The 26477-nt window shown below is 38.0% G+C and overlaps 1 protein-coding gene across 3 annotated transcripts in view; it reads right to left on the reverse strand.

The window, feature by feature from the left end:
- LOC123499072 (F-box only protein 33-like) overlaps positions 1–26477 on the reverse strand; it is a 302244-nt gene that overhangs the window by 240139 nt on the left and 35628 nt on the right. For all 3 annotated transcript variants that reach the window (XR_006672868.1, XR_006672867.1, XM_045246673.1), the window contains exon 2: positions 20516–20682. Coding sequence is in view for 1 of the 3 variants with exons in the window: in XM_045246673.1 (XP_045102608.1) it covers positions 20516–20682 (167 nt within the window). In the remaining 2 variants the exon portion in view is untranslated. The remainder of the gene's footprint in view (positions 1–20515; positions 20683–26477) is intronic.

The following is a 26477-nucleotide window of genomic DNA, read 5'->3' on the forward strand; positions in this document are numbered from 1 at the left end:
TGGAAAAGAGTGTGGAGTACAAGGAGGAAAAATTAAATTATATCAGGGCAAATTACAACCATATAAGAGAGTTCTTTAATGAAATTGACTGGTCTGTGGTGTACCAGGAAGTGGATATGCAATTGAAATATGATAAATTTATGGATTTATATAACTGTGCTGTGAAGAAGTTTGTGCCATATCACACACAGAATGAGGACTTTAAATAATAAGCAGTGGTTTAATGGAAATTGTGAAGAAGCAAAAAAGAACAAAGAAAAGGCATGGAAGAAACTTAAGAAAAACAGTGAAGTATTATCAAGAGAAGTCTACAAAACAGCAAGGAATAGATATGTTGAAGTAAGAACAGCAGAAAAGGAATATGAACAGAGAGAGGTGGAAAACTGTGATAGTGACCCCAAAATGTTTTACAAATTCATAAATGGAAAATTAAATAAAAGGGAGGCAATAGAAAAAGTAAAAGTTGGGAAAGAAGTATATGAGGATGCTAGAGATATAGCTGAAATATTGAACAACTTTTGCAAATGCACGACATCATGGGTACCTAAGTGGATATAAGGAAAATTATAAGTAACTTGGATATTAATAAATCAATGGGGCCTGATGGCATATCTGGGAGGTTACTGAAAGAATATAAAGATCAATTGTTGAACCACATATTTGATATTGTGGAAACCTCCATACGAACAGGAATAGTCCCAAAAGAGTGGAAAAGAGCTGGCATTGTGCCTATATATAAGAATGGAAGTAGAATGGAACCGTTAAATTACAGACCAGTATCGTTGACTAGTATATTGTGCAAGGTATGTGAAGAAGTAATTAAAGCAAAGTAAAGTGAGTATCTAGAAAGTTAAAACTTCCTGAGTGAAAGGCAGTTTGGTTTCAGAAAAGGAAGATCGTGCGTATCCAATTTATTGTTTTTATTCAAGAGTGCCTGACATACTACAACATAGAGGGGGATGGGTGGATGTTATTTACCTGGACTTGAGAAAGGACTTTGATAAAGTGCTACACAATAGACTGATGTGGAAACTAAAGAAGATTGGAGGAGTAAATGATAAATTAACAAAATGGATGGAAAATTACTTAGTGGGAAGAGAAATGTGAACAGTGGTGAAAGGAAAAAAGTCAGAGTGGAAAAAGATAACCAGTGGAGTTCCACAAGGGTCAGTGCTTGGTCCCATCATGTTTTTTATTTATGTTAATGATATGCCAGTAGGAATAGACAGTTACATGAACATGTTTGCGGACGATACTAAAATTATGAGGAGAGTAAAGAATGTGGAAGATTGTAACAAGTTACAGGAAGATCTTGATAAAATATATGAGTGGAGTAAAGAGTGGCAGATGGAATTTAATATAAACAAGAGCCATGTTATGAAAATGGGAAGAAGTAGATACAGACCAAACAAGGATTACAGGCTGGGAGATGAGAAAATTGAAGAGACCAATGAGGAGAAAGACTTAGGAGTAACCGTGCAAAACACTGTCACCGGAGAAACACATAAACAAGATATTTTCGAAAACATATAATATGCTTCAAAATATTGGTCTTGCATTCCACTACCTAGATGAAGGAATGATGAAGAAGATAACAAGGGGTGGCATGATAACTATGTATAAATTGGTGAACAAGATTGACATATTGGACAGAGAATTGATAAAGGTGACCACAAGTAATCATCTCCGAGGACATGGAAAAAAACTAATAAAAGACATCTGTTTAAATGACGTGAGAAAGTACAGTTTCCCGCATCGTAGTATTGATAAGTGGAATAAACTGAGCAGTGATGTCTTGACGCTGTGTGTCAATCAGATGAAAGAGAGATATGACAGAGTGACAAGGAGACAAGACACAGAGCTTAGCTGGCCCTGTAATACACAAATAGGTAAATATAAATAGGTAAATACACACACACACACACACACACACACACACACACACACACACACACACACACACACACACTAGGCTAAGAACCGAAAATGAAGAATTAAAAGTCCAAATAGCGAACTACAAGAAATTGATGGAAGAAGGACTCGGTAAAGCCGAGAAAGAAAAAGAGTAGCTAAAAGATCTAGTTAACAAAGAAGAAGAAAGAGTACAAATCGGTACAGGCATGGAGAATCCAAGATAAGAAAGACAAGGAATCATTTCAAGAAGTATTTCAAGAACAGTTAAAAGAAAGAGATGAAAATATGACAAGCAAAATGATAGGAGTCCTCAAGAAAAAAGAAAATTTAGTAAGAGAAATTGCAGAAAAAAAGATGAGTGTAATTATTTTTGGACTGAAAGAAAAAAATGTTAAATATAGACCAAGAAGGGAAAAAGACAAAATTAAATCAGTAAAAGACCTACTAAAACATCTGAATGACGAGGATAGACAGAACTTAGAAGAGGAAGTAGAAGAAATCCATAGAATGGGACCATATCAAGAAGGAACAGTGAGACCAATTAAGATATTACTAAAATCACAAGCAGCAGCAGAAGTACTATATAGAAAAACAAAACTCAGAGAAACAGAAGGTTGCAAAGATATCTATATAAAGAAAAATAGAAACGAGGAGGAAAGGAAGAGACACAATGAACTGGTGGCAGAAGCAAGAGAAAAAAATAATGAAAGGTCAGAGGAGGAGAAGAAGGCATTTTTTTGGAGAATTATAGGAGACAGGATAAGGAAATGGTATATAAAAGAGAAAGAAGAGAAAAATATGGAGCAAGTTCAACTAAAAATGATAAGAACAAGAGATTGAAAATGATGTATACAAACATAGATGGGATTTTATCTAGTAAATTAGAATTAAGAGATTACATAAAGAAAGAAGAACCAGATATTGTATGCCTGGTGGAAACAAAGTTAAATGAGGCAATAAAAATAGACATAGATAAAAGGTATAATATATGGAGGAGAGACAGAGTGGGTAAAGGAGGAGGAGGAGTCATGATGATGTTAAGGAAGGAGATAGTGGTAAATCAAGTGGAGTTTGGGAAGGAAAATCAGAAATACTGTATGTTAAGATACATATTAATAAAAAGGAGTTAACAATCATTGGAACATATGTGCCACCAAAAACAAACTCATGGACTAACCAAGAATATAGAGACATGATAGATGACACAATAAGGAGTCTTACAAGAATCATTATGGAAAGGAGAAAAGTGATATTGGTAGGAGATTTCAACTGTAAGGAGGTAGACTGGGAAAATTATGAAAGTGGTATGGGGGAAGATGCCTGGGGAGATAGATTCCTGAACCTAATGATAGATAATTTGATGGTCCAAAGAGTAAAGGAAAACACAGGTTCAGAGGAAACGATGAGCCGGCAAGATTAGACCTAGTTTTTACAAGGGATATACCAATTAACAATGATATAAGATACAAGTGCCCATTGGGAAAGAGTGACCATGTAATATTAGAAATGGATATAGAAGAAGGGAAGGATGATAGAGATGAATCATACAAAGGAGACCGATTAAATTACAGAAAGGCTGATATTGAGAATCTCAAGAACTATTTTAAAAATATAAACTGGGAGGAGATGGAAAACTCATTAACAGTTCAAGAGAAATATAACTTATTTTTGGAAATATACAAAACTGGGGTCAGGGAATATGTCCCGAAATATAGACCTAAAGAAGAAGGAAAGAAAAATTGGTTTAATGCAAGATGTGCTAGGACAAAGGAGAAACGAGATGGAGCATGGAAAAGGTGGAGTGTGTGTGTGTGTGTGTGTGTGTGTGTGTGTGTGTGTGTGTGTGTGTGTGTGTGTGTGTGTGTGTGTGTGTGTGTGTGTATTTACCTAATTGTATTTACCTAATTGTAACATACGGAAAAGAGCTATGCTCGTGTTGTCCCGTCTCCATATCTATTAATGTCCAGCTTTTTCTTAAAATCATGAATATTCCTTGCGTTGACCACTTCCACGTCTAAACTATTCCATGCTTCCACCCTTCTATGAGGAAGCTATATTTTTCACATCTCTCCTATAAGTGGCCATTTTAGTTTTTCCCATGCCCTCTCGACATTCTTTCATTCCACATACACAGATCTTCCCTATCCATTTTTCCATGCCAATCATCACTCTGTATATTGCTATCAGGTCTCCCCTTTCTCTTCTGTTTTCCAGGGTCGGAAGTTGCATTCTTTTCAGTCTGTCTTCATAAGTCAAATCTCTTAAGTCAGGCACCATTTTTGTTGCAGCCCTCTGTACTTTCTCTAGTTTCCTTATGTGTTTCTTTAAGTTCGGAGCCCACTGTATTGTTGCATATTCAAGCCTCGGTCTTATCATTGCAGTAATTATTTTCTTCATCATTTCTTCATCTAAATATCTGACGCCACTCTTATGTTCCTCAATAAGTTCAATACTTCTCCAATTATTTTGTTTATATGTCTCTCTGGCGATAGGTCATTGGTAATTGTCACCCCAAGGTCTTTTCTTCATGACTGGTTTTATGTCTTCATTTCCTATCTTGTACATACTCCTGATTCTTCTTTCACTCTTGCCAAACTCTATTTTCTTGCATTTTGTCGTGTTGAACTCCATTTGCCATGTACAGCTCCATTTCCATATTCTGTCCAAGTCTTCCTGGAGTAGTTCGCAATCTTTGTCACATCTCACTTTTCTTAACAATTTTGCATCGTCTGCAAATAGGCTCACATAACTGGACACCCCATCCACCATGTCATTTATGTAGACCGCGAACATTACTGGTGCCAACACTGATCCCTGTGGAACTCCACTCTCCACCAAGCCCCATTCTGATGGTCTGTCCTTAATTATTGTTCTCATTTCTCTTCCTACCAAAAGTCTTCCATCCATTTTAGTAAACTGCCATGCACTCCTCCTACCATTTCAAGTTTCCAGATCAGTCTCCGGTGTGGTACCTTATCAAAGGCCTTTTTTAAATCCAGATATATTCCATCAGCCCAACCATCTCTTTCCTGTATTACATCTATCACCCTCGAATAGTAACATATCAGGTTTGTCGTGCATGAACGCCCTTTTCTAAAACCAAATTGACACTCACAAAGTATGTCATTTTCTCCAAGAAGTCTGTCCATCTATTCTTCACCACCCTCTCACACATCTTAGCTACCACACTTGTAAGTGACACTGGTCTATAGTTCAATGGGTCTCTCTTGTTACCTGATTTATAGATTGGGACAATGTTAGCTCTTTTCCAGTCTTGGGGCACTACACCTTCCCTTAATGAGGCATCAATTACTTCACAAACTTTTTCTGCCAGTTGCTCCTGCATTCTCTTAAAATCCATCCTGATACCCCATCAGGTCCCACAGCTTTTCTCACTTCTAAACTCCCCATCATATTCTTGATCTCCTCCACAGTTACTTGAAACTCCTTCATAATCCCTTTCTGTTCCATTACCAGTGGTTTGTCAAAAGCAGTCTCCTTTGTGAATACCTTCCGAAAGCATCCATTCATAGCCTCTGCCATTTCCTGGGATCTTCACTGCATACTCCATTTACTTCTAAACTTTCAATACTTTCTCTATTTTTGATGTTGTTGTTCACATGTCTGTAAAAAGCCTTGGTTGGTCTTTACATTTATCAATTATATCCTTTTCTTGTTTCTTTCTTTCTTCTCTTCTAATCAACACATATTCATTTCTTGCTCTTTTGTAACTTTCCCACTGCTTAATCCGTCTTTTCCTTCTCCACCTCTTCCATGCATCCTCTTTTCTTGTTCTAGCCTTTTCACATCTATCGTTAAACCAGTCCTGCTTTCCAACTTCTCTATGTTGTCTTATTGGTACAAATTTTTCTCACCTTCTTTGTATATTTTATAAATTCCTTCCACTTTTCATTTGCTCCTTAGCACTCTTGAATTTCATCAATTTGTCTCTTGAAAGAATTTCTTTAGGTTTCCAAAATCTGTCTTGGCATAATTCCATCTTCCCACTTTATATTCTTCATTTCTTCTAGATTTCTCTTCATCTATCACCTTGAACTCCAAAACTGCATGATCACTCTTTGCTAAAGGGCACTCCACCCTCATCTCCTCAATGACCATTGGCTCTGTACTAAAGACCAAGTCCAGTCTTGACGATGCTCCCTCTCCTCCAAACCTAGTATCTTCTTTGACCCACTGAGTTAACACATTTTCCATTGCCAGTGTCAATAGTGTATTTCCCCATGTTGTCTCTGATCCTTCCATTGACCAGTCCTCCCAACACACCTCTTTACAATTAAAATCTCCCATCATTATAGTTCGTTCACAGCCACCCAACATTTCTTCCAGACATGTTCCTGTATCACTTATCATTTCTTCATATTCCTGTACTGACCATGCATTTGTCTTAGGTGGTACGTACACCACTATGTAGTGCCTCTTTTTCCTTCATTAGTTTCTGCTCTGATCTTTAGCACTTCTGCCTTTCCCATACCTTCTTTCACTTGATCCACCTTTATATCTTTTTAACCATATTTCAACCATCACTTCCTCCTCCAGTAAGACATCTTACCTACTCTATTTCTTTTCCAAACATTATATTTCCCTTCTCCAACCATATCAAGATTCTCCAGGTCTTCTCCCTCTCTCAGTTTTGTTTCAGTAAGACCCACAATATCTGGGTTCTTGTCCCTCAAGTAATCGTTGAGTTCTAAAATCCCGATATCACTCCATTTATGTTGGAATACATTACATTCCGCTCATACGTAAGTTTCTTTAGTCCTTTCTTGCTGTACTTTTCTGGGTTATGAACCACTTCCTCAGTCTCATATCCAAGATTCTCCAGAAAAACTCTTTCTTCTCCTCTTCTGTCCTCTCTTCATTTTTTTCAAAGCCTCCTTTCTCAACTCATTTAACATTTCTCTTTCCTTTTCACCGAGATCTCTTCTCAACCAAATCTTCCTTGTTGTTTCCTGCTGGGCTAGCCTCCATGACTTCTCCACCAATTCATCTACATCCTTTTGTGACTTAAGTTTGATTCTTATTGGCCTCATACCTTCTCTTGTGAACTTTCCAATTCTATGGAAGTCCTCTATTTCTTGTACTAGGTCTTTTCCTCCTCCTGCACCACATTAATGATATTATTTATCACCTTTTTATGTTTTCTCTCTCTCCATTTTACTCGGTGTCTTATCCTCCTCCACACCAAATATCACCACACATCTCTTTTTGTCTACAGTTTCCCTCACCAATGTCTCATTTGATTTAATAACCTTCACCACTTTCTCAGCAATCTTCTCTTCTATGATCTGTTGATCTATAATTTCAGCAAGGCCCAAAGTTTTCTCCCAGACTCTTTGATTTCCTTTTCCAGACTTGCAACTTTGTAATTTACCTCCTTTCTTTCCACTTCCTGACTTTTTTCCATTCAGCCTGCTTCTCCATCACTTTTCCTAGAGATTCTCCACATTTTTGCAATTCACTTTAATTAGCTTAACTTCCTCTTTCAGTGCTTCATTTTCCTTCTTCATATCGGCACACTCTTTCATTACATTGTCATAACTCGTTTCCAGGCCCCCATACTTTTCAAACAGTTTTTCAATTTTACCTTCCAACTCCAGAATTTTCTTCACATAAGCGCTCTTCTCCATTATTCCTTGAAATCCTGTGAAGTCTGATTCATCTTTCGAGTTCACGGCCGCCATGTTGCGCAGATGTAAACAAACCAGCTGATGGCTCAAACGCAGGCTACAGTTTATATTTACCTTCCTGGACATTATTTTGCTAATCAACAGTTAACATGACTATATGGAGACGGGACAAACATTACCAGCTCCTTTCCCACCTTGGTTACTCTTAGGCAATGGTAACTGTAGAATTAGAGATGATTGCTCTGGAGCTCAGCGACCACATCCGCCATCGATGTCGATGTGTGTGTGTGTGTGTGTGTATTTACCTAATTGTATTTACCTAATTGTAACATACGGAAAAGAGCTATGCTCGTGTTGTCCCGTCTCCATATCTATTAATGTCCAGCTTTTTCTTAAAATCATGAATATTCCTTGCGTTGACCACTTCCACGTCTAAACTATTCCATGCTTCCACCCTTCTATGAGGAAGCTATATTTTTCACATCTCTCCTATAAGTGGCCATTTTAGTTTTTTCCCATGCCCTCTCGACATTCTTTCATTCCACATACACAGATCTTCCCTATCCATTTTTCCATGCCAATCATCACTCTGTATATTGCTATCAGGTCTCCCCTTTCTCTTCTGTTTTCCAGGGTCGGAAGTTGCATTCTTTTTCAGTCTGTCTTCATAAGTCAAATCTCTTAAGTCAGGCACCATTTTTGTTGCAGCCCTCTGTACTTTCTCTAGTTTCCTTATGTGTTTCTTTAAGTTCGAGCCCACTGTATTGTTGCATATTCAAGCCTCGGTCTTATCATTGCAGTAATTATTTTCTTCATCATTTCTTCATCTAAATATCTGACGCCACTCTTATGTTCCTCAATAAGTTCAATACTTCTCCAATTATTTTGTTTATATGTCTCTCTGGCGATAGGTCATTGGTAATTGTCACCCCAAGGTCTTTTTCTTCATGACTGGTTTTATGTCTTCATTTCCTATCTTGTACATACTCCTGATTCTTCTTTCACTCTTGCCAAACTCTATTTTCTTGCATTTTGTCGTGTTGAACTCCATTTGCCATGTACAGCTCCATTTCCATATTCTGTCCAAGTCTTCCTGGAGTAGTTCGCAATCTTTGTCACATCTCACTTTTCTTAACAATTTTGCATCGTCTGCAAATAGGCTCACATAACTGGACACCCCATCCACCATGTCATTTATGTAGACCGCGAACATTACTGGTGCCAACACTGATCCCTGTGGAACTCCACTCTCCACCAAGCCCCATTCTGATGGTCTGTCCTTAATTATTGTTCTCATTTCTCTTCCTACCAAAAGTCTTCCATCCATTTTAGTAAACTGCCATGCACTCCTCCTACCATTTCAAGTTTCCAGATCAGTCTCCGGTGTGGTACCTTATCAAAGGCCTTTTTTAAATCCAGATATATTCCATCAGCCCAACCATCTCTTTCCTGTATTACATCTATCACCCTCGAATAGTAACATATCAGGTTTGTCGTGCATGAACGCCCTTTTCTAAAACCAAATTGACACTCACAAAGTATGTCATTTTTCTCCAAGAAGTCTGTCCATCTATTCTTCACCACCCTCTCACACATCTTAGCTACCACACTTGTAAGTGACACTGGTCTATAGTTCAATGGGTCTCTCTTGTTACCTGATTTATAGATTGGGACAATGTTAGCTCTTTTCCAGTCTTGGGGCACTACACCTTCCCTTAATGAGGCATCAATTACTTCACAAACTTTTTCTGCCAGTTGCTCCTGCATTCTCTTAAAATCCATCCTGATACCCCATCAGGTCCCACAGCTTTTCTCACTTCTAAACTCCCCATCATATTCTTGATCTCCTCCACAGTTACTTGAAACTCCTTCATAATCCCTTTCTGTTCCATTACCAGTGGTTTGTCAAAAGCAGTCTCCTTTGTGAATACCTTCCAAAGCATCCATTCATAGCCTCTGCCATTTCCTGGGATCTTCACTGCATACTCCATTTACTTCTAAACTTTCAATACTTTCTCTATTTTTGATGTTGTTGTTCACATGTCTGTAAAAAGCCTTGGTTGGTCTTTACATTTATCAATTATATCCTTTTCTTGTTTCTTTCTTTCTTCTCTTCTAATCAACACATATTCATTTCTTGCTCTTTTGTAACTTTCCCACTGCTTAATCCGTCTTTTCCTTCTCCACCTCTTCCATGCATCCTCTTTTCTTGTTCTAGCCTTTTCACATCTATCGTTAAACCAGTCCTGCTTTCCAACTTCTCTATGTTGTCTTATTGGTACAAATTTTTCTCACCTTCTTTGTATATTTTTATAAATTCCTTCCACTTTTCATTTGCTCCTTAGCACTCTTGAATTTCATCCAATTTGTCTCTTGAAAGAATTTCTTTAGGTTTCCAAAATCTGTCTTGGCATAATTCCATCTTCCCACTTTATATTCTTCATTTCTTCTAGATTTCTCTTCATCTATCACCTTGAACTCCAAAACTGCATGATCACTCTTTGCTAAAGGGCACTCCACCCTCATCTCCTCAATGACCATTGGCTCTGTACTAAAGACCAAGTCCAGTCTTGACGATGCTCCCTCTCCTCCAAACCTAGTATCTTCTTTGACCCACTGAGTTAACACATTTTCCATTGCCAGTGTCAATAGTGTATTTCCCATGTTGTCTCTGATCCTTCCATTGACCAGTCCTCCCAACACACCTCTTTACAATTAAAATCTCCCATCATTATAGTTCGTTCACAGCCACCCAACATTTCTTCCAGACATGTTCCTGTATCACTTATCATTTCTTCATATTCCTGTACTGACCATGCATTTGTCTTAGGTGGTACGTACACCACTATGTAGTGCCTCTTTTTCCTTCATTAGTTTCTGCTCTGATCTTTAGCACTTCTGCCTTTCCCATACCTTCTTTCACTTGATCCACCTTTATATCTTTTTAACCAGCAACATCACTCCTCCTCCCATCTTACCTACTCTATTTCTTTTCCAAACATTATATTTCCTTCTCCAACCATCATCAGGTCTTCTCCTCTCTCAGTTTTGTTTCAGTAAGACCCACAATATCTGGGTTCTTGTCCCTCAAGTAATCGTTGAGTTCTAAAATCCCGATATCACTCCATTTATGTTGGAATACATTACATTCCGCTCATACGTAAGTTTCTTTAGTCCTTTCTTGCTGTACTTTTCTGGGTTATGAACCACTTCCTCAGTCTCATATCCAAGATTCTCCAGAAAAACTCTTTCTTCTCCTCTTCTGTCCTCTCTTCATTTTTTCAAAGCCTCCTTTCTCAACTCATTTAACATTTCTCTTTCCTTTTCACCGAGATCTCTTCTCAACCAAATCTTCCTTGTTGTTTCCTGCTGGGCTAGCCTCCATGACTTCTCCACCAATTCATCTACATCCTTTTGTGACTTAAGTTTGATTCTTATTGGCCTCATACCTTCTCTTGTGAACTTTCCAATTCTATGGAAGTCCTCTATTTCTTGTACTAGGTCTTTTCCTCCTCCTGCACCACATTAATGATATTATTTATCACCTTTTTATGTTTTCTCTCTCTCCATTTTACTCGGTGTCTTATCCTCCTCCACCCCAAATATCACCACACATCTCTTTTTGTCTACAGTTTCCCTCACCAATGTCTCATTTGATTTAATAACCTTCACCACTTTCTCAGCAATCTTCTCTTCTATGATCTGTTGATCTATAATTTCAGCAAGGCCCAAAGTTTTCTCCCCAGACTCTTTGATTTCCTTTTCCAGACTTGCAACTTTGTAATTTACCTCCTTTCTTTCCACTTCCTGACTTTTTTTTCCATTCAGCCTGCTTCTCCATCACTTTTCCTAGAGATTCTCCACATTTTTCGCAATTCACTTTAATTAGCTTAACTTCCTCTTTCAGTGCTTCATTTTCCTTCTTCATATCGGCACACTCTTTCATTACATTGTCATAACTCGTTTCCAGGCCCCATACTTTTCAAACAGTTTTCAATTTTACCTTCCAACTCCAGAATTTTCTTCACATAAGCGCTCTTCTCCATTATTCCTTGAAATCCTGTGAAGTCTGATTCATCTTTCGAGTTCACGGCCGCCATGTTGCGCAGATGTAAACAAACCAGCTGATGGCTCAAACGCAGGCTACAGTTTATATTTACCTTCCCTGGACATTATTTTGCTAATCAACAGTTAACATGACTATATGGAGACGGGACAAACATTACCAGCTCATTTCCCACCTTGGTTACTCTTAGGCAATGGTAACTGTAGAATTAGTGTATGTGTGTGTGTGTGTGTGTGTGTGTGTGTGTGTATTTACCTAGTTGTATTTACCTAGTTGTAGTTTTACAGGGCCTGGGCTTTATGCTCGTGTGGTCCCGTCTCCATATCTACACTTATACAATTTTTCTTTAAAACTATGTATACTCTTTGCTGATACCACTTCCTCACTCAAACTGTTCCAAGTCTCAACACATCTTTGCGGGAAACTATATTTTTAACATCTCTCAGACATTGTCCCTTCCTTAGTTTCTTACTATGCGATCTTGTGCTTCTAAAGTGATATTCTTCTCTCAGGATCAGTTTCTCATTATCCACTTCATCCATTCCGTTAATCAATTTATAAACTTGTATCAGATCCCGTCTCTCTCTTCTCTGCTCCAAGGTTGGTAGATCCATTGCCTTTAGTCTCTCCTCATATGCCATCCCTTTAAATTCTGGAACCATTCTTGTAGCCATTTTTGTAGTCTCTAATTTTCTTATGTGTTTCTTTTTATGAGGAGTCCACACAACTCCTGCATATTCCAATCTAGGTCTTATTTTAGTACTTATCAATTTCTTCATCATTTCCTTGTCCATATAGTGAAATGCTACTCCAATATTCCTTAGCAAATTAAACATCTCTCTGAAAATTCTATCAATATGGCTAACCGGTTGATTATTTTCTTCCATTGTCACTCCCAAGTCCTTTTCCTTTTTTACTTTTTTTAGTTCTACTCTATCTCCCATCTTATAGATTCCCACTGGTTGTCTTTAACTTTTTCCCATTTCCATGACATGGCTTTTGTCCACATTGAATTCCATCTCCCATTTTTTGCTCCATTTCCAGATCTTGTTTAAGTCTTCCTGTAGTATTTCACAATCCTCTTTTTGTTTAATGACTCTGCACAGTTTCGCATCGTCTGCAAACAGATTTATGTAGCTGTTCACTCCCTCTGGCATGTCATTTATATATACAAGAAAAAGTATTGGTGCCAATACTGACCCCTGTGGCACTCCGCTGTCTACTGTTCTCCACTTGGACTTCATATCTTTAACTATCGTCCTTATTTCTCTCCCCCTTAAGTAATTCTTCATCCATCTCAATGTGCTTCCTTTTAAGCCACCCTTCTCCTCTAACTTCCATAGTAATCTTTCATGTGGCACTTTATCAAAAGCCTTTTTTAGATCTAAATAAATACAGTCAACCCATCCTCTCTCTCTTGTACTTTATCAACTATTCTAGAGTAGAAACTCAATAAATTTGTCACACATGACCGACCTTTTCTAAAACCAAATTGGCTATTTGATAATATTTTGTTGTCTTCAAGAAACTCGATCCATTGCTTCTTTATTACTTTTTCACACATCTTGCATATTACACTAGTTAGTGATACCGGCCTGTAATTTAAAGGTTCTTCCTTCCTTCCGCTCTTATATATGGGAACCACCTCAGCTCTTTTCCACTCTACTGGCACTGTTCCATTTTTATTGAGCATTTTATGATGTTGTATATTGGACTTGCTAGTTCTTCCTACATTCTTTCAGTATTCTTCCTGAGACTTCATCCGTCCCATTGCCTTTTCCTCATCCAATTCTGTCATCAACTTTTTATTTCAAGCTTGGTTACTTTAATCTCTTTCATATATACAGTCTCTCTATTACCCTGTGGTCTTTCAAATTTGGATTCCTTAGTAAAGACCTCATGAAATTTACTATTCAACAGTTCTGCCATACTTTTTGGGTCTTCCACCATTACGTTTTCTCCTTTTAACCTTTCTATTGTTTCTTTTTGTCTTATTTTTCCATTTATGAATCTGTAAAACAATTTTGGTTGTTCTTTACATTTTTCAACAATGTCCTTTTCATAGTTCTTTTCTTCTTCCTTTCTCACCTTAGCATATTCATTTCTTGCTGTTCTGAAGTTTTCCTTATTTTCTGGATTTCTGTTTCTTCTCCACCTTTTCCATGCTCCATCTCGTTTCTCCTTTGCCCTAGCACATCTTGTGTGTGTGTGTGTGTGTGTGTATTTACCTAATTGTATTTACCTAATTGTAACATACGGGAAAAGAGCTATGCTTGTGTTGTCCCGTCTCCATATCTATTAATGTCCAGCTTTTTCTTAAAATCATGAATATTCCTTGCGTTGACCACTTCCACGTCTAAACTATTCCATGCTTCCACCCTTCTATGAGGGAAGCTATGTGTGTGTGTGTGTGTGTGTGTGTGTGTGTTTTTTCACGAATGTTACAAGGCAGGATGCATGTAACTTATCTTTCGAGAGGGAGAGGGGGAGGGAAGGAAGGAGATGGGGAGATGAGAGAGAGAGAGAGAGAGAGAGAGAGAGAGAGAGAGAGAGAGAGAGAGAGAGAGAGAGAGAGAGAGAGAGAGAGAGAGAGAGAGAGAGAGAGAGAGAGAGAGAGAGAGAGAGAGAGAGATGGGAACAGTCTATGTCATTGGGTAATTTTAGACACAAGGCGGGACGCATGTAGCTTATCTTTAGTGATTGGTGGAGACAAGGATGGTGGGAGGAGCACTAAGATTTCAAGGACAGCATACGGCGTGTGTAGTTGGTATTCAACACACTATACGGGACAACTGAACTGAAGAAAGCTCAGAAAAGAAATATGACGTCTACGTAGGCGTCACCGTATTTGCTACTGGGGCTTCATGACGCCTACATAGGCGTCACCGTATTGAAGGGGTTAAAGTAACCAAGCTTGAAATAAAAAAGTTGATGACGGAACTAGATGAGGAAAAGGCAGTGGGACCGGATGAAGTCTCAGGCAGAATACTGAAAGAATGTAGGGAAGAACTAGCAAGTCCAATATACAACATCATAAAATGCTCAATTGAAAATGGAACAGTACCAGTGGAGTGGAAAAGAGCTGAGGTGGTTCCAATATATAAGAGCGGAAGGAAGGAAGAACCTTTAAATTACAGACCGGTATCACTAACTAGTGTAATATGCAAGATGTGTGAAAAAGTAATAAAGAAGCAATGGATTGAGTTTCTTGAAGACAACAAAATATTATCATATAGCCAATTTGGTTTTAGAAAAGGTCGGTCATGTGTAACAAATTTATTGAGTTTCTACTCTAGAATAGTTGATAAAGTACAAGAGAGAGAGGGATGGGTTGACTGTATTTATTTAGATCTAAAAAAGGCATTTGATAAAGTGCCATGTGAAAGATTACTACGGAAGTTAGAGGAGAAGGGTGGCTTAAAAGGAAGCACATTGAGATGGATGAAGAATTACTTAAGGGGGAGAGAAATAAGGACGATAGTTAAAGATATGAAGTCCAAGTGGAGAACAGTAGACAGCGGAGTGCCACAGGGTCAGTATTGGCGCCAATACTTTTCTCGTATATATAAATGACATGCCAGAGGAGTGAACAGCTACATAAATCTGTTTATGGACGATGCGAAACTGTGCAGAGTCATTAAACAAAAGAGGATTGTGAAATACTACAGGAAGACTTAAACAAGATCTGGAAATGGAGCAAAAAATGGGAGATGGAATTCAATGTGGATAAAAACCATGTCATGGAAATGGGAAGAAGTGAAAGACGACCAGTGAGAATCTATAAGATGGGAGATGGAGTAGAACTAGAAAAGTAAAAAGGAAAAGGACTTGGGAGTGACAATGGAAGAAAATAATCAACCGGTAAGCCATATTGATAGAATTTTCAGAGAGACGTATAATTTGCTAAGGAATATTGGAGTAGCATTTCACTATATGGACAAGGAAATGATGAAGAAATTGATAAGTACTAAAATAAGACCTAGATTGGAATATGCAGGAGTTGTGTGGACGCCCATAAAAGAAACACATAAGAAAATTAGAGAGACTACAAAAATGGCTACAAGAATGGTTCCAGAATTTAAAGGGATGACATATGAGGAGAGACTAAAGGCTATGGATCTACCAACCTTGGAGCAGAGAAGAGAGAGAGGGGATCTGATACAAGTTTATAAATTGATTAACGGAATGGATGAAGTGGATAATGAGAAACTGATCCTGAGAGAAGAATATCACTTTAGAAGCACAAGATCGCATAGTAAGAAACTAAGGAAGGGACGATGTCTGAGAGATGTTAAAAAATTTAGTTTCCCGCAAAGATGTGTTGAGACTTGGAACAGTTTGAGTGAGGAAGTGGTGTCAGCAAAGAGTGTACATAGTTTTAAAGAAAAATTGGATAAATGTAGATATGGAGATGGGACCACACGAGCATAAAGCCCAGGCCCTGTAAAACTACAACTAGGTAAATACAACTAGGTAAATAAATAAATACACACACACACACACACACACACACACACACACAAGATGTGTGAGAGGGTGGTGAAGAATAGATGGACAGACTTCTTGGAGAAAAATGACATACTTTGTGAGTGTCAATTTGGTTTTAGAAAAGGGCGTTCATGCACGACAAACCTGATATGTTACTATTCGAGGGTGATAGATGTAATACAGGAAAGAGATGGTTGGGCTGATGGAATATATCTGGATTTAAAAAAGGCCTTTGATAAGGTACCACACCGGAGACTGATCTGGAAACTTGAAATGGTAGGAGGAGTGCATGGCAGTTTACTAAAATGGATGGAAGACTTTTGGTAGGAAGAGAAATGAGAACAATAATTAAGGACAGACCATCAGAATGGGGCTTGGTGGAGAGTGGAGTTCCATAGGGATCAGTGTTGGCACCAGTAATGTTCGCGGTCTACATAAATGACATGGTGGATGGGGTGTCCAGTTATGTGAGCCTATTTGCAGACGATGCAAAATTGTTAAGAAAAGTGAGATGTGACAAAGATTGCGAACTACTCCAGGAAGACTTGGACAGAATATGGAAATGGAGCTGTACATGGCAAATGGAGTTCAACACGACAAAATGCAAGAAATTAGAGTTTGGCAAGAGTGAAAGAAGAATCAGGAGTATGTACAAGATAGGAAATGAAGACATAAAACCAGTCATGAAGAAAAAGACCTTGGGGTGACAATTACCAATGACCTATCGCCAGAGAGACATATAAACAAAATAATTGGAGAAGTATTGAACTTATTGAGGAACATAAGAGTGGCGTCAGATATTTAGATGAAGAAATGATGAAGAAAATAATTACTGCAATGATAAGACCAAGGCTTGAATATGCAACAATACAGTGGGCTCGAACTTAAAGAAACACATAAGGAAACTAGAGAAAGTACAGAGGGCTGCAACAAAAATGGTGCCTGACTTAAGAGATTTGACTTATGAAGACAGACTGAACAGAATGCAACTTCCGACCCTGGAAAACAGAAGAGAAAGGGAGACCTGATAGCAATATACAGAGTGATGATTGGCATGGAAAAATGGATAGGGAAGATCTGTGTATGTGGAATGAAAGAATGTCGAGAGGGCATGGGAAAAACTAAAATGGCCAATTATAGGAGAGATGTGAAAAAATATAGCTTCCCTCATAGAAGGGTGGAAGCATGGAATAGTTTAGACGTGGAAGTGGTCAACACAAGGAATATTCATGATTTTAAGAAAAAGCTGGACATTAGTAGATATGGAGACGGGACAGTACGAGCATAGCTCTTTTCCCGTATGTTACAATTAGGTAAATACAATTAGGTAAATACACACACACACATATGAGGAAAGACTGAGGAAGCTGAGGCTGACCACACTAGAAGAGAGAAGAACAAGAGGAGATATGATAACTATGTATAAATTGGTGAACAAGATTGACATACTGGACAGAGAATTGATAAAGGTGACCACAAGTAATTACCTCCGAGAACATGGAAAAAAAATAATAAAAGACATTTGTCTAAATGACGTGAGAAAGTACAGTTTCCCGCATCGTAGAATTGATAAGTGGAATAAACTGAGCAGTGATGTCGTTGATGCGGTGTGTTTCAATCAGATGAAAGAGAGATATGGCAGGAGTGGACAAGGAGACAGGACACAGAGAGCTTAGCTCGGGCCCTGTAATACACAAATAGGTAAATACATAGCAGGCTGAAAAATCAAAGGAGAAATAACCAAACTAAAATACAATAATTAAATGCACATAAACCCAGAATATAAGGTGGGAGTGATGAACAACTGCTTTTAGTCAGTCTTCAGCAGAAACAGTGACTTCCAATGTCAAACCCCAGTGGAATTAGCTGAGAGTGTCCGTGAAATACAAGTGTCAGTAGAAGAGGCAAGGAAAATAAGGAAAGAACAAGATGTAAGGAAAGCCTCAGGTCCTGATGGAGTGTCAAACTAGATTGTAAAGAAATGTAGTCACCAGTTAGCTGACAAAGTCCACAACATAATTATGCGTTCCTTAACAGAGGGTAAAGTACCAACAGATTGGAAAAGAGCAGATATTGTGCCCATATTCAAAGGAGGTAATAAGGAGGATCCATTAAACTATAGACCAGGGTCATTGACCAGTATAATAGGAAAAATATGTGAAAGGATAATAAAGAAGAAATGGATGTAATATCTGGAGGAGAAAGGTATGTTAACAGTATGGATTCAGAAGAGGAAGATCATGTGTCACAAATTTAATAAGCTTCTACTCAAGAGTGGCAGACATAGTGCAAGAAAGGGATTGCTGGGTGGAATGCATATACCTAGATCCAAAGAAGGCCTTTGACAAGGTTCTGCACAGGTTACAGTGGAAACTTGAACAAAATGGAGCATTAATGGGAGGACTTCTGAGATGGATGGCTGACTTTCTAAAAGACAGAGAAATGAGAAATAGTATAGGAGATAAAAAAAATTGGCCTGGAAAAAGAGTCTTAAGTTGAGTTTTGCAGGGGTAAGTATTAGCACCAATAATGTTTGCAGTATATGTAAGCTAAATACCAGGAAATAAAGATAGTTACATCAGTCTGTTTGCAGATGATGCTAAATTAATGAGAAGGGTGAATAGAAAAGAAGATTGTGAGGCACTACAACAAGACTTGGATAAAATAGTGGAATGGTCACTCACATGAATAATGAAATTTAATACAAAAAAGTGTAGCGTATTAAAATTTGGAATGGGCAAAAGAATGCCAAAGGGAGTTTACTCAATGAGGACTGAAGAAATTAAGAAGTCTGAAGGAAACAAACCTAGGAGTAACCAATGTGGAAAACTTGTTACCAAAAATGCACATAAATAGAATTACAGGAAATGCCTATGAACTTTTGAGAAATACAAAGGTGGCATTCACTTACATAGATGAAGATATGATAAAAACTGTTAACGACTCTAATATGCCCAAAATTAGAATAAGCAGCTACAGTATGGTCATCGAACAAAAAGAAACACATAAGGAAATTAGAGAGAATACAGAGGGCAGTAACAAAGCTTCCCCCAAATTTAAGTGAACGGTCATATGAAGAAAGGCTACATACAAATACTAGTTCTTACAACCTTAGAACAGAGAAGAGAAAGAGATCTAATAGCAGTGTACAGCACAATGAATGGCCTGGTAAAAGTAGGTAGAGAAGACTTACTAATCTGGGACAACGGTGACACAAGAGGACACAGAAAAAAAATTAAGAAAAGACAACTACAGGAGAGATATCAAGAAATTCAACTTTCCACAGAGATGTAGAGAGGTGTGGAACAGTTTAGATAAGAGAGTTATTGAAGCAAGAACAATTAATAAATTCAAAGAAATGTTGGATATGCATAGATATGGAGACAGGACAGCATGAGCATAGCTCATTTCTCGTATTTTACAACTAGGTAAATACAACTAGGTAAATATAGAATGTCACAGGAAAGGAGGTCACCCTTGAGCACAGCTGTCTCTGAAATGGTGGGGGTAGCTGCCATTACACATAGTGATGCCTATTACAATAAAGAATGGTAAACACATTTAAAATAACACAAAAAAGAGAGAGATAATGACAATATTATTGTTGAAGTTTAATAATGTCGAACTTAAAAAAAGAAAAAAAAACATACAATGGCAGGCAACAATCTTATAGATTGGTTTCCAATGCATTGTTATGAGTATAAGCAATAGTATCGGTATCGGTAATAGTATCAGTATCAGTAGTAGTATCAATATTGGCCCAGTTTTATGTTATCAGTATCGGTCAAAATACTGCTATTGGAACGTATTTACTACAGAGCATCACATATCAACCAAAATACAACTGGAAGACTGAGGTACTTGCTCTCAGCACAATACACTCCCCAAAAGCACTGGCTTATTAAAGTTTTCAGTGTGCTAAAACATTTGACATGACAATAAGTCTCCAATGTATCCAATCAATAACTAATAATGAATTACAAAATTAATAATAGCAATGTGCAGTGAATTTTACACATTGTACACTGGTCACCTCTTGTGCTTATGTGGATGTGTTCAGATATGTCAGGTTGTTCATTTACACCTATTATATTCCTTATTTATCATATCATTATAATTATTATTATTATTATTATTATTATTATTATTATTACTATCATTATCATTATTAATCCATTTTTTCTTCCTCAAAAGTGAAATAATTCTGAATAAGATTGGCAACAGAGTACAAAATACCATATCATTACAAAGATCCACCAGCTTCTTTCCTGCTGCTGCTCACTAACCAACAGCCACAGTTGGATGAACCTTAGGAGAGTTTGTCTTTGGTTGTCATTGGATGAGTTTATTTGAGAGCAAAGTATAAATAATAACTCAAAAAACTACTCAGGCACTTCACCTTTCAATGAATTGGTAGGATGATCTTGAACAGGGAAGACACCGTGGATGACTGGCATTATTTTTGTTGTTATTGTTGTTATTGTTGTTGTGACGTAAGTAGTAAGGTCGGTCATGGCCTTTGGTGAAGGTGTGGCAGTGGCTTGGGAGTAGTATAAGTTCTTCCACCTGAAAGTAATGGAAAAATCTTCAGTAACAAAGTAAACAACGCTTTATTGCTCTGTAATTTTCATACCATTCTAATACAAATAAACATACAGACTGAGAATCATGGCACAGTCTACCTAGTCTGAAGTCCCTGATACAGTAAATTTATTTAAGCACTTTCTATTCATTCAATATTGTTTTTTTTTTGCTTACATATCAAGCAACACACACACACACATGCACGAGGTCGAGACACGGTCCAGGTTGGATGCGTGGACCAACGCTCCTCGCGATTAGCTGATCTCAGTACCAGAAGTTGTTGTGTTTACAGAGGCCTGGACAAATAAGCAACTTGTATGGCAATAGTCTCCAGGAAGTACATTGAAAGGCACCATGAGTCGGAAAGAGCTTACACCCATAAGCAGGTATGAGAATAGGGAAAAGTACAAGAAAAGGATGATTATGATGATGAGGGAGAGGAAAGATTCGGAGGATTTGACGAGACAAGTATCGCCCTCCATAGGCGAGTTTTGACTTTGGAGAAAAACTAAACAACTGGATAAGGGAGAGTATGAGGAGTAAAGAGAACGATGAACAGGAGAGAGTTTCTGAACTTGAAAGAAAGGATAAAAAAAAGTGGAAAAAAATTAAGCTAGACTAAGGGTAGAAAATGCAGAACTGAGAAAAGAACTAGCCAAGTATAAGAAACAGATGAAGGACTCAGTAAAGTAGAGAAAGAAAAAGAGGACCTGAAAGAACTAGTTAACAAAGAAGAGGAAAGAGTACAGGACGTGATTAAGAGAGAAGTACAGGCATGGAGAGTACAAGATCAGAAAGACAAGGATAACTTTCAGGAGGTGATCCAGGAATAACTAAAAGAAAGAGGTGAAAATATGGCAAACAAAATGATAGGAGTCCTTAAGGAAAAAGAAAACCTAGTAAGGGAAATTGCAGAAAAGAAGAAGTATAATTATATTTGGACAAAAAGAAAAAATGTAAAATATAGACCTAGAAGGGAAAAAGAGGAAATGAAGTCAGTCAAAGACCTACTAAAAAATCTAAACGACGAAGATAGGCAGATAGTTTTTATAAGGGGTATACAAATGAATGATGATATAGGATATAAGTGCCCATTGGGAAAGAGTGACCATGTAATATTAGAAATGGATATAGAAAAAGGAAAATAAGATAGAGACGAATCATACAAAAGAGACCGATTAAATTACAGAAAGGCTGATATTGACAATCTCAAGAACTATTTCAAATACGCTAACTGGGAGGAGATGGAAAACTCTGAGAGGGTGCAAGAGAAATATAACTTATTTTGGGAAATATACAAAACAGGAGTCAGGGAATATGTCCCGAAATATAGATCTAAAGAAGAAGGAAAGAAGGATTGGTTTAACGCAAGGTGTGCTAGGGCAAAGAAGAAAAGAGATGGAGCATGGAAAAGGTAGAGGAGAAATAGAAATGCAGTAAATAAGGTAAACTTCAAGACAGCGAGAAATGAATATGTTAAAGTGAGGAAGGAAGAGGAGAGGATCTATGAACAGGACATTGTCGAAAAATGCAAGGAGCAACCGAAATTGTTCTACAGATTCATCAATGGAAAAATAAGACAAAAAGAAACAATAGAAAGGTTACAAGTAGAGAACGGGATGGTGGAAGACCTAAAAAGTATGGCAGAACTGTTAAATAATAGTAAATTTCATAAGGTCTTTACTAAGGAATTCAAATTTGAAAGGCCACAGGGTAATAGAAAGACCGTCTATATAAAAGAGATTAAAGTAACCAAGCTTGAAATAAAAGAGTTAATGAAGGAACTGGATGAAGAGAAGGCAATGGGACTGGATGAAGTCTCAGGCAGAATACTGAAAGAATGTAGGGAAGAACTAGCAAGTCCTATATACATCATAAAATGCTCAATTGAAAATGGAACAGTACCAGTAGAATGGAAAAGAGCTGAGGTGGTTCCCATATATAAGAGCGGAAGGAAGGAAGAACCTTTAAATTACAGACCGGTATCACTAACTAGTGTAATTAATATGTAAGATGTGTGAAAAAGTAATAAAGAAACAATGGATCGAGTTCCTTCAAGACAACAAATTATTATCAAATAGCCAATTTGGTTTTAGAAAAGGTCGGTCGTGTGTAACAAATTTACTGAGTTTCTACTCTAGAATAATTGACAGAGTACAAGAGAGAGAGGGATGGGTTGATTGTTTTCATTTGGATTCAAAAAAGGCATTTGATTAAGTGCCACATGAAAGATTACTGTGGAAGTTAGAAGAGAAGGGTGGCTTAAAAGGAAGCACATTGAGATGGATGGAAAATTATTTGAGGGAGAGAGAAATAAGGACGGTAGTCAAAGATATGAAGTCCAAGTGGAGAGCAGTAGAAAGCGGAGTGCCACAGGGGTCAGTATTGGCGCCAATACTTTTTCTCATATATATAAACGACATGCCAGAAGGAGTGAACAGCTACACAAATCTGTTTGCGGACGATGCAAAACTGTGCAGAGTTATAAAGCAAAAAGAGGATTGTCAAATACTGCAGGAAGACCTAAATAAGATCTGGGAATGGAGTAAAAAGTGGGAAATGGAATTCAATGTGGACAAAAGCCATGTCATGGAAATGGGAAAAAGTGAAAGATGACCAGTGGGAATCTATAAGATGGGAGATGGAGTAGAACTGGAGAAAGTAAAAAAGGAAGAGGATTTGGGAGTAACGATGGAAGAAAATAATCAACCGGTAAGCCATATTGATAGAATTTTCAGAGACATATAATTTGCTAAGGAATATTGGAATAGCATTTCACTACATGGACAAAGAAATGATGAAGAAATTGATAAGTACTATAATAAGACCCATATTGGAATATGCAGGAGTAGTGTGGTCCCCCCATAAAAAGAAACACATAAGGAAGCTGGAGAGACTACAAAAAAATAGCTACAAGAATGGTTCCAGAATTTGAAGGGATGACATATGAGGAGAGACTAAAGGCTATGGATCTACTAACCCTGGAACAGAGAAGGGAGAGAGGGGATCTGATACAAGTTTATAAATTGATCAACGGAATGGACCAAGTAGATAATGAGAAACTGATCCTGAGGGAAGAATATGACATTCGAAACACAAGATCGCATAGTAAAAAGCTGAGGAAGGGAAGATGTCTCAGAGATATTAAAAAATATAGTTTCCCGCAAAGATGTGTTGAGACTTGGAACAGTTTGAGTGAGGAAGTGGTGTCAGCAACGAGTGTGCATAGTTTTAAAGAAAAATTGGATAAGTGTAGATATGGAGACGGGGCCACACAAGCATAAAGCCCAGGCCCTGTAAAACTACAACTAGGTAAATAAACACACCGCGCAGTGAGGATGTCTTGAGCGGCTCCCAGGGAACAAGCTACAACAGGCATTGGAGCCTGACCTAGATGTATGAACAGAGGGTTGGGGGCCACAGGATTCTTGTGTCTACATAATAAATAAGTTTTTGGATCGTACAGATGAAAATAAAATGGACAGAGGAACGAAACTAATTGGTGCTGCCAGACATACAATGCAATCAAAACATGCCACAAAGTGAAAATCTGTGCTTTATTGAAATGCCTGTAGGACCCAGAAGATAGATAAAGAATTTTTTGGATTTAGAGATGAAAGAGGAAATATGAGGAGGTTGATCAATGTAGAGAGTTAAGGTACTTGAAGGAAATGATGTTGAATTTAATGGACAAGGACAGACTGACAACGGAAAGCACAGAGCTGAGATTGAGATTAGACAAATGTGAGAAGGTCAGTGCAATCAATTAAGGATTAAAGAAGGAGATACAGGAGATAAAAAGAAAAAAAAATGATATACTAAAAGGTACATGTCACGACTACAAAAACTCATCAAAGAGCTTACAGGAAAAAGTAAGGGTTGGGAATGAGGACAGGATGGAAGGTGGATTGGGTAAAAACAAGCTGAAGGAATTAAGAAATGCATGGAAACAAGAACAAGAAGAGGAAAAAGTTAAATTTTCAGAGGTAGTAAAGAGGCAAATTCAGGAAAAAACAAAAGATGCTGTAATACAAGTAATTAAGGAGAAAGAAGATCTAGTGCATGATACAGTGGATAATTGGAAATGCAGGGCTCCTCTTCAAAGTTATCCATAACTAGACTTCACTTATAGTATGTACAAATCAAAATTATAAAAAAAATACATTAAAATTTTTGTAAACTTGAGGTTTTGCTAAGATTAGAACAAATTACCTGATTTATAGGTTTCAATAGTCAAGCTTTTTAATACTCGAACAGCCATTTGGAATGAATTAAGTTCAAGTATTGAGTCTACTGTATATATATATATATATATATATATATATATATATATATATATATATATATATATATATATATATATATATACACATATTTATATATATACAGTAAAGTCCCAGGTTACGTCGGTCTCGAGTTACGTCAAACTTGCACTTACGTCAGTCCACTATAAGGCAATTTAAGATTTAAAAAATTGAAAAGTTCTAAATCATAAAGCGCGGGGTTTATTGTTATTGTTGGCCGCCAGGCGTCACTAGTGGTTATCCGCCACACCGCCCACCTCACGCTTGAATACAATAACACTCTATGTACCTCAGTTCCACCACACCGTCGCCCCTGGCAAGTGTGTTCCTACATCTGCATTTGCTGACTATCTTAGTATCTTGCTCAATAGCACCGAAAAGAAAACTCCTGAGTGATAGCAGTGATGCTAAGAAAAGGAAAACCATTACGTTACAAGAAAAAGTGGACATAATTAAAAGACATGAGAAGGGAGGCAGCAGCTGTGTGTAAGGGAGTGAAGAAGAAAATGGGAAGCCTGTTACCATGACAACGGGGAGGTTGACTACCTTGAGGGCTCACGCACCCATCACAACAATAACAACTCCGGAGCCTTCGCCTGGGCCACACGACACTCGCAGCTCACTTGCACCGTCTGCGCTTGTCTGCTGATCTCTATTGCCCTTTCCTATTGCATTTCCTGTTCCGTTGCCCACGCTTCTACTCCCACCGCACTGCACTATGCTCCCAGCTGTCCGCCCTGGGCGTCACAACATTCAACCTGCCTACCCTCCTGGCGGCCTCAGGCGTCCACCCCTCTGGCAATATGCAGTCCTTCGCGTTCACGGCCCTAATCAACAACAAAAACAAGCTTGTGTTTCATATTCCTACATACTTGTAAATAATATAACAATATAACCTTTTACTTATGTAACACTTCTACTCCTACCGCACTCCACAAAGCTCCCAGCTGTCCGCCCAAGGCGTCACAACATTCGACCTGCCCATCCTCCTGGCGGCCTCAGGCCGCCCCTCTCGGCAACCTACAGTCCTTCGTCATGCCCTAATCAATATATTCCTACATAGTTGTAAATAATATACCAATATAACAATATAACCTTTTACTTACCTGAATAACCATAAAAAATTATTGGTTGAAAACTCGATAATATGCCTTGAAAGTACAAAAACTCAAGTTACGTACAAAATCGACTTACGTCATGTTTCAGGAACGTAACTCTGACGTAACTCGGGACCTTACTGTATACACAGGCAACCCCCACTTTACGAAGGTTCACACAACGAAATTTCGCTACAACAAAGGTTTCCTTTTACTACCATCTGCTCGTTTAACGAACACCAAACTCGCTTTAATGAAATTTTATCCAGGTAATTTTTTCCAAGTTTGAAAGTCCCGCCGTATCACGCAAGTCGACAGGCTTTTGAATACACCAGCGCCTCTCGTGGACAAAACGCACACCACCCACTCCCCTAGT

Source organism: Portunus trituberculatus, chromosome 49 (assembly GCF_017591435.1).
Source record: "Portunus trituberculatus isolate SZX2019 chromosome 49, ASM1759143v1, whole genome shotgun sequence".
In the NCBI taxonomy this organism is placed as follows: Eukaryota; Metazoa; Arthropoda; class Malacostraca; order Decapoda; family Portunidae; genus Portunus; species Portunus trituberculatus.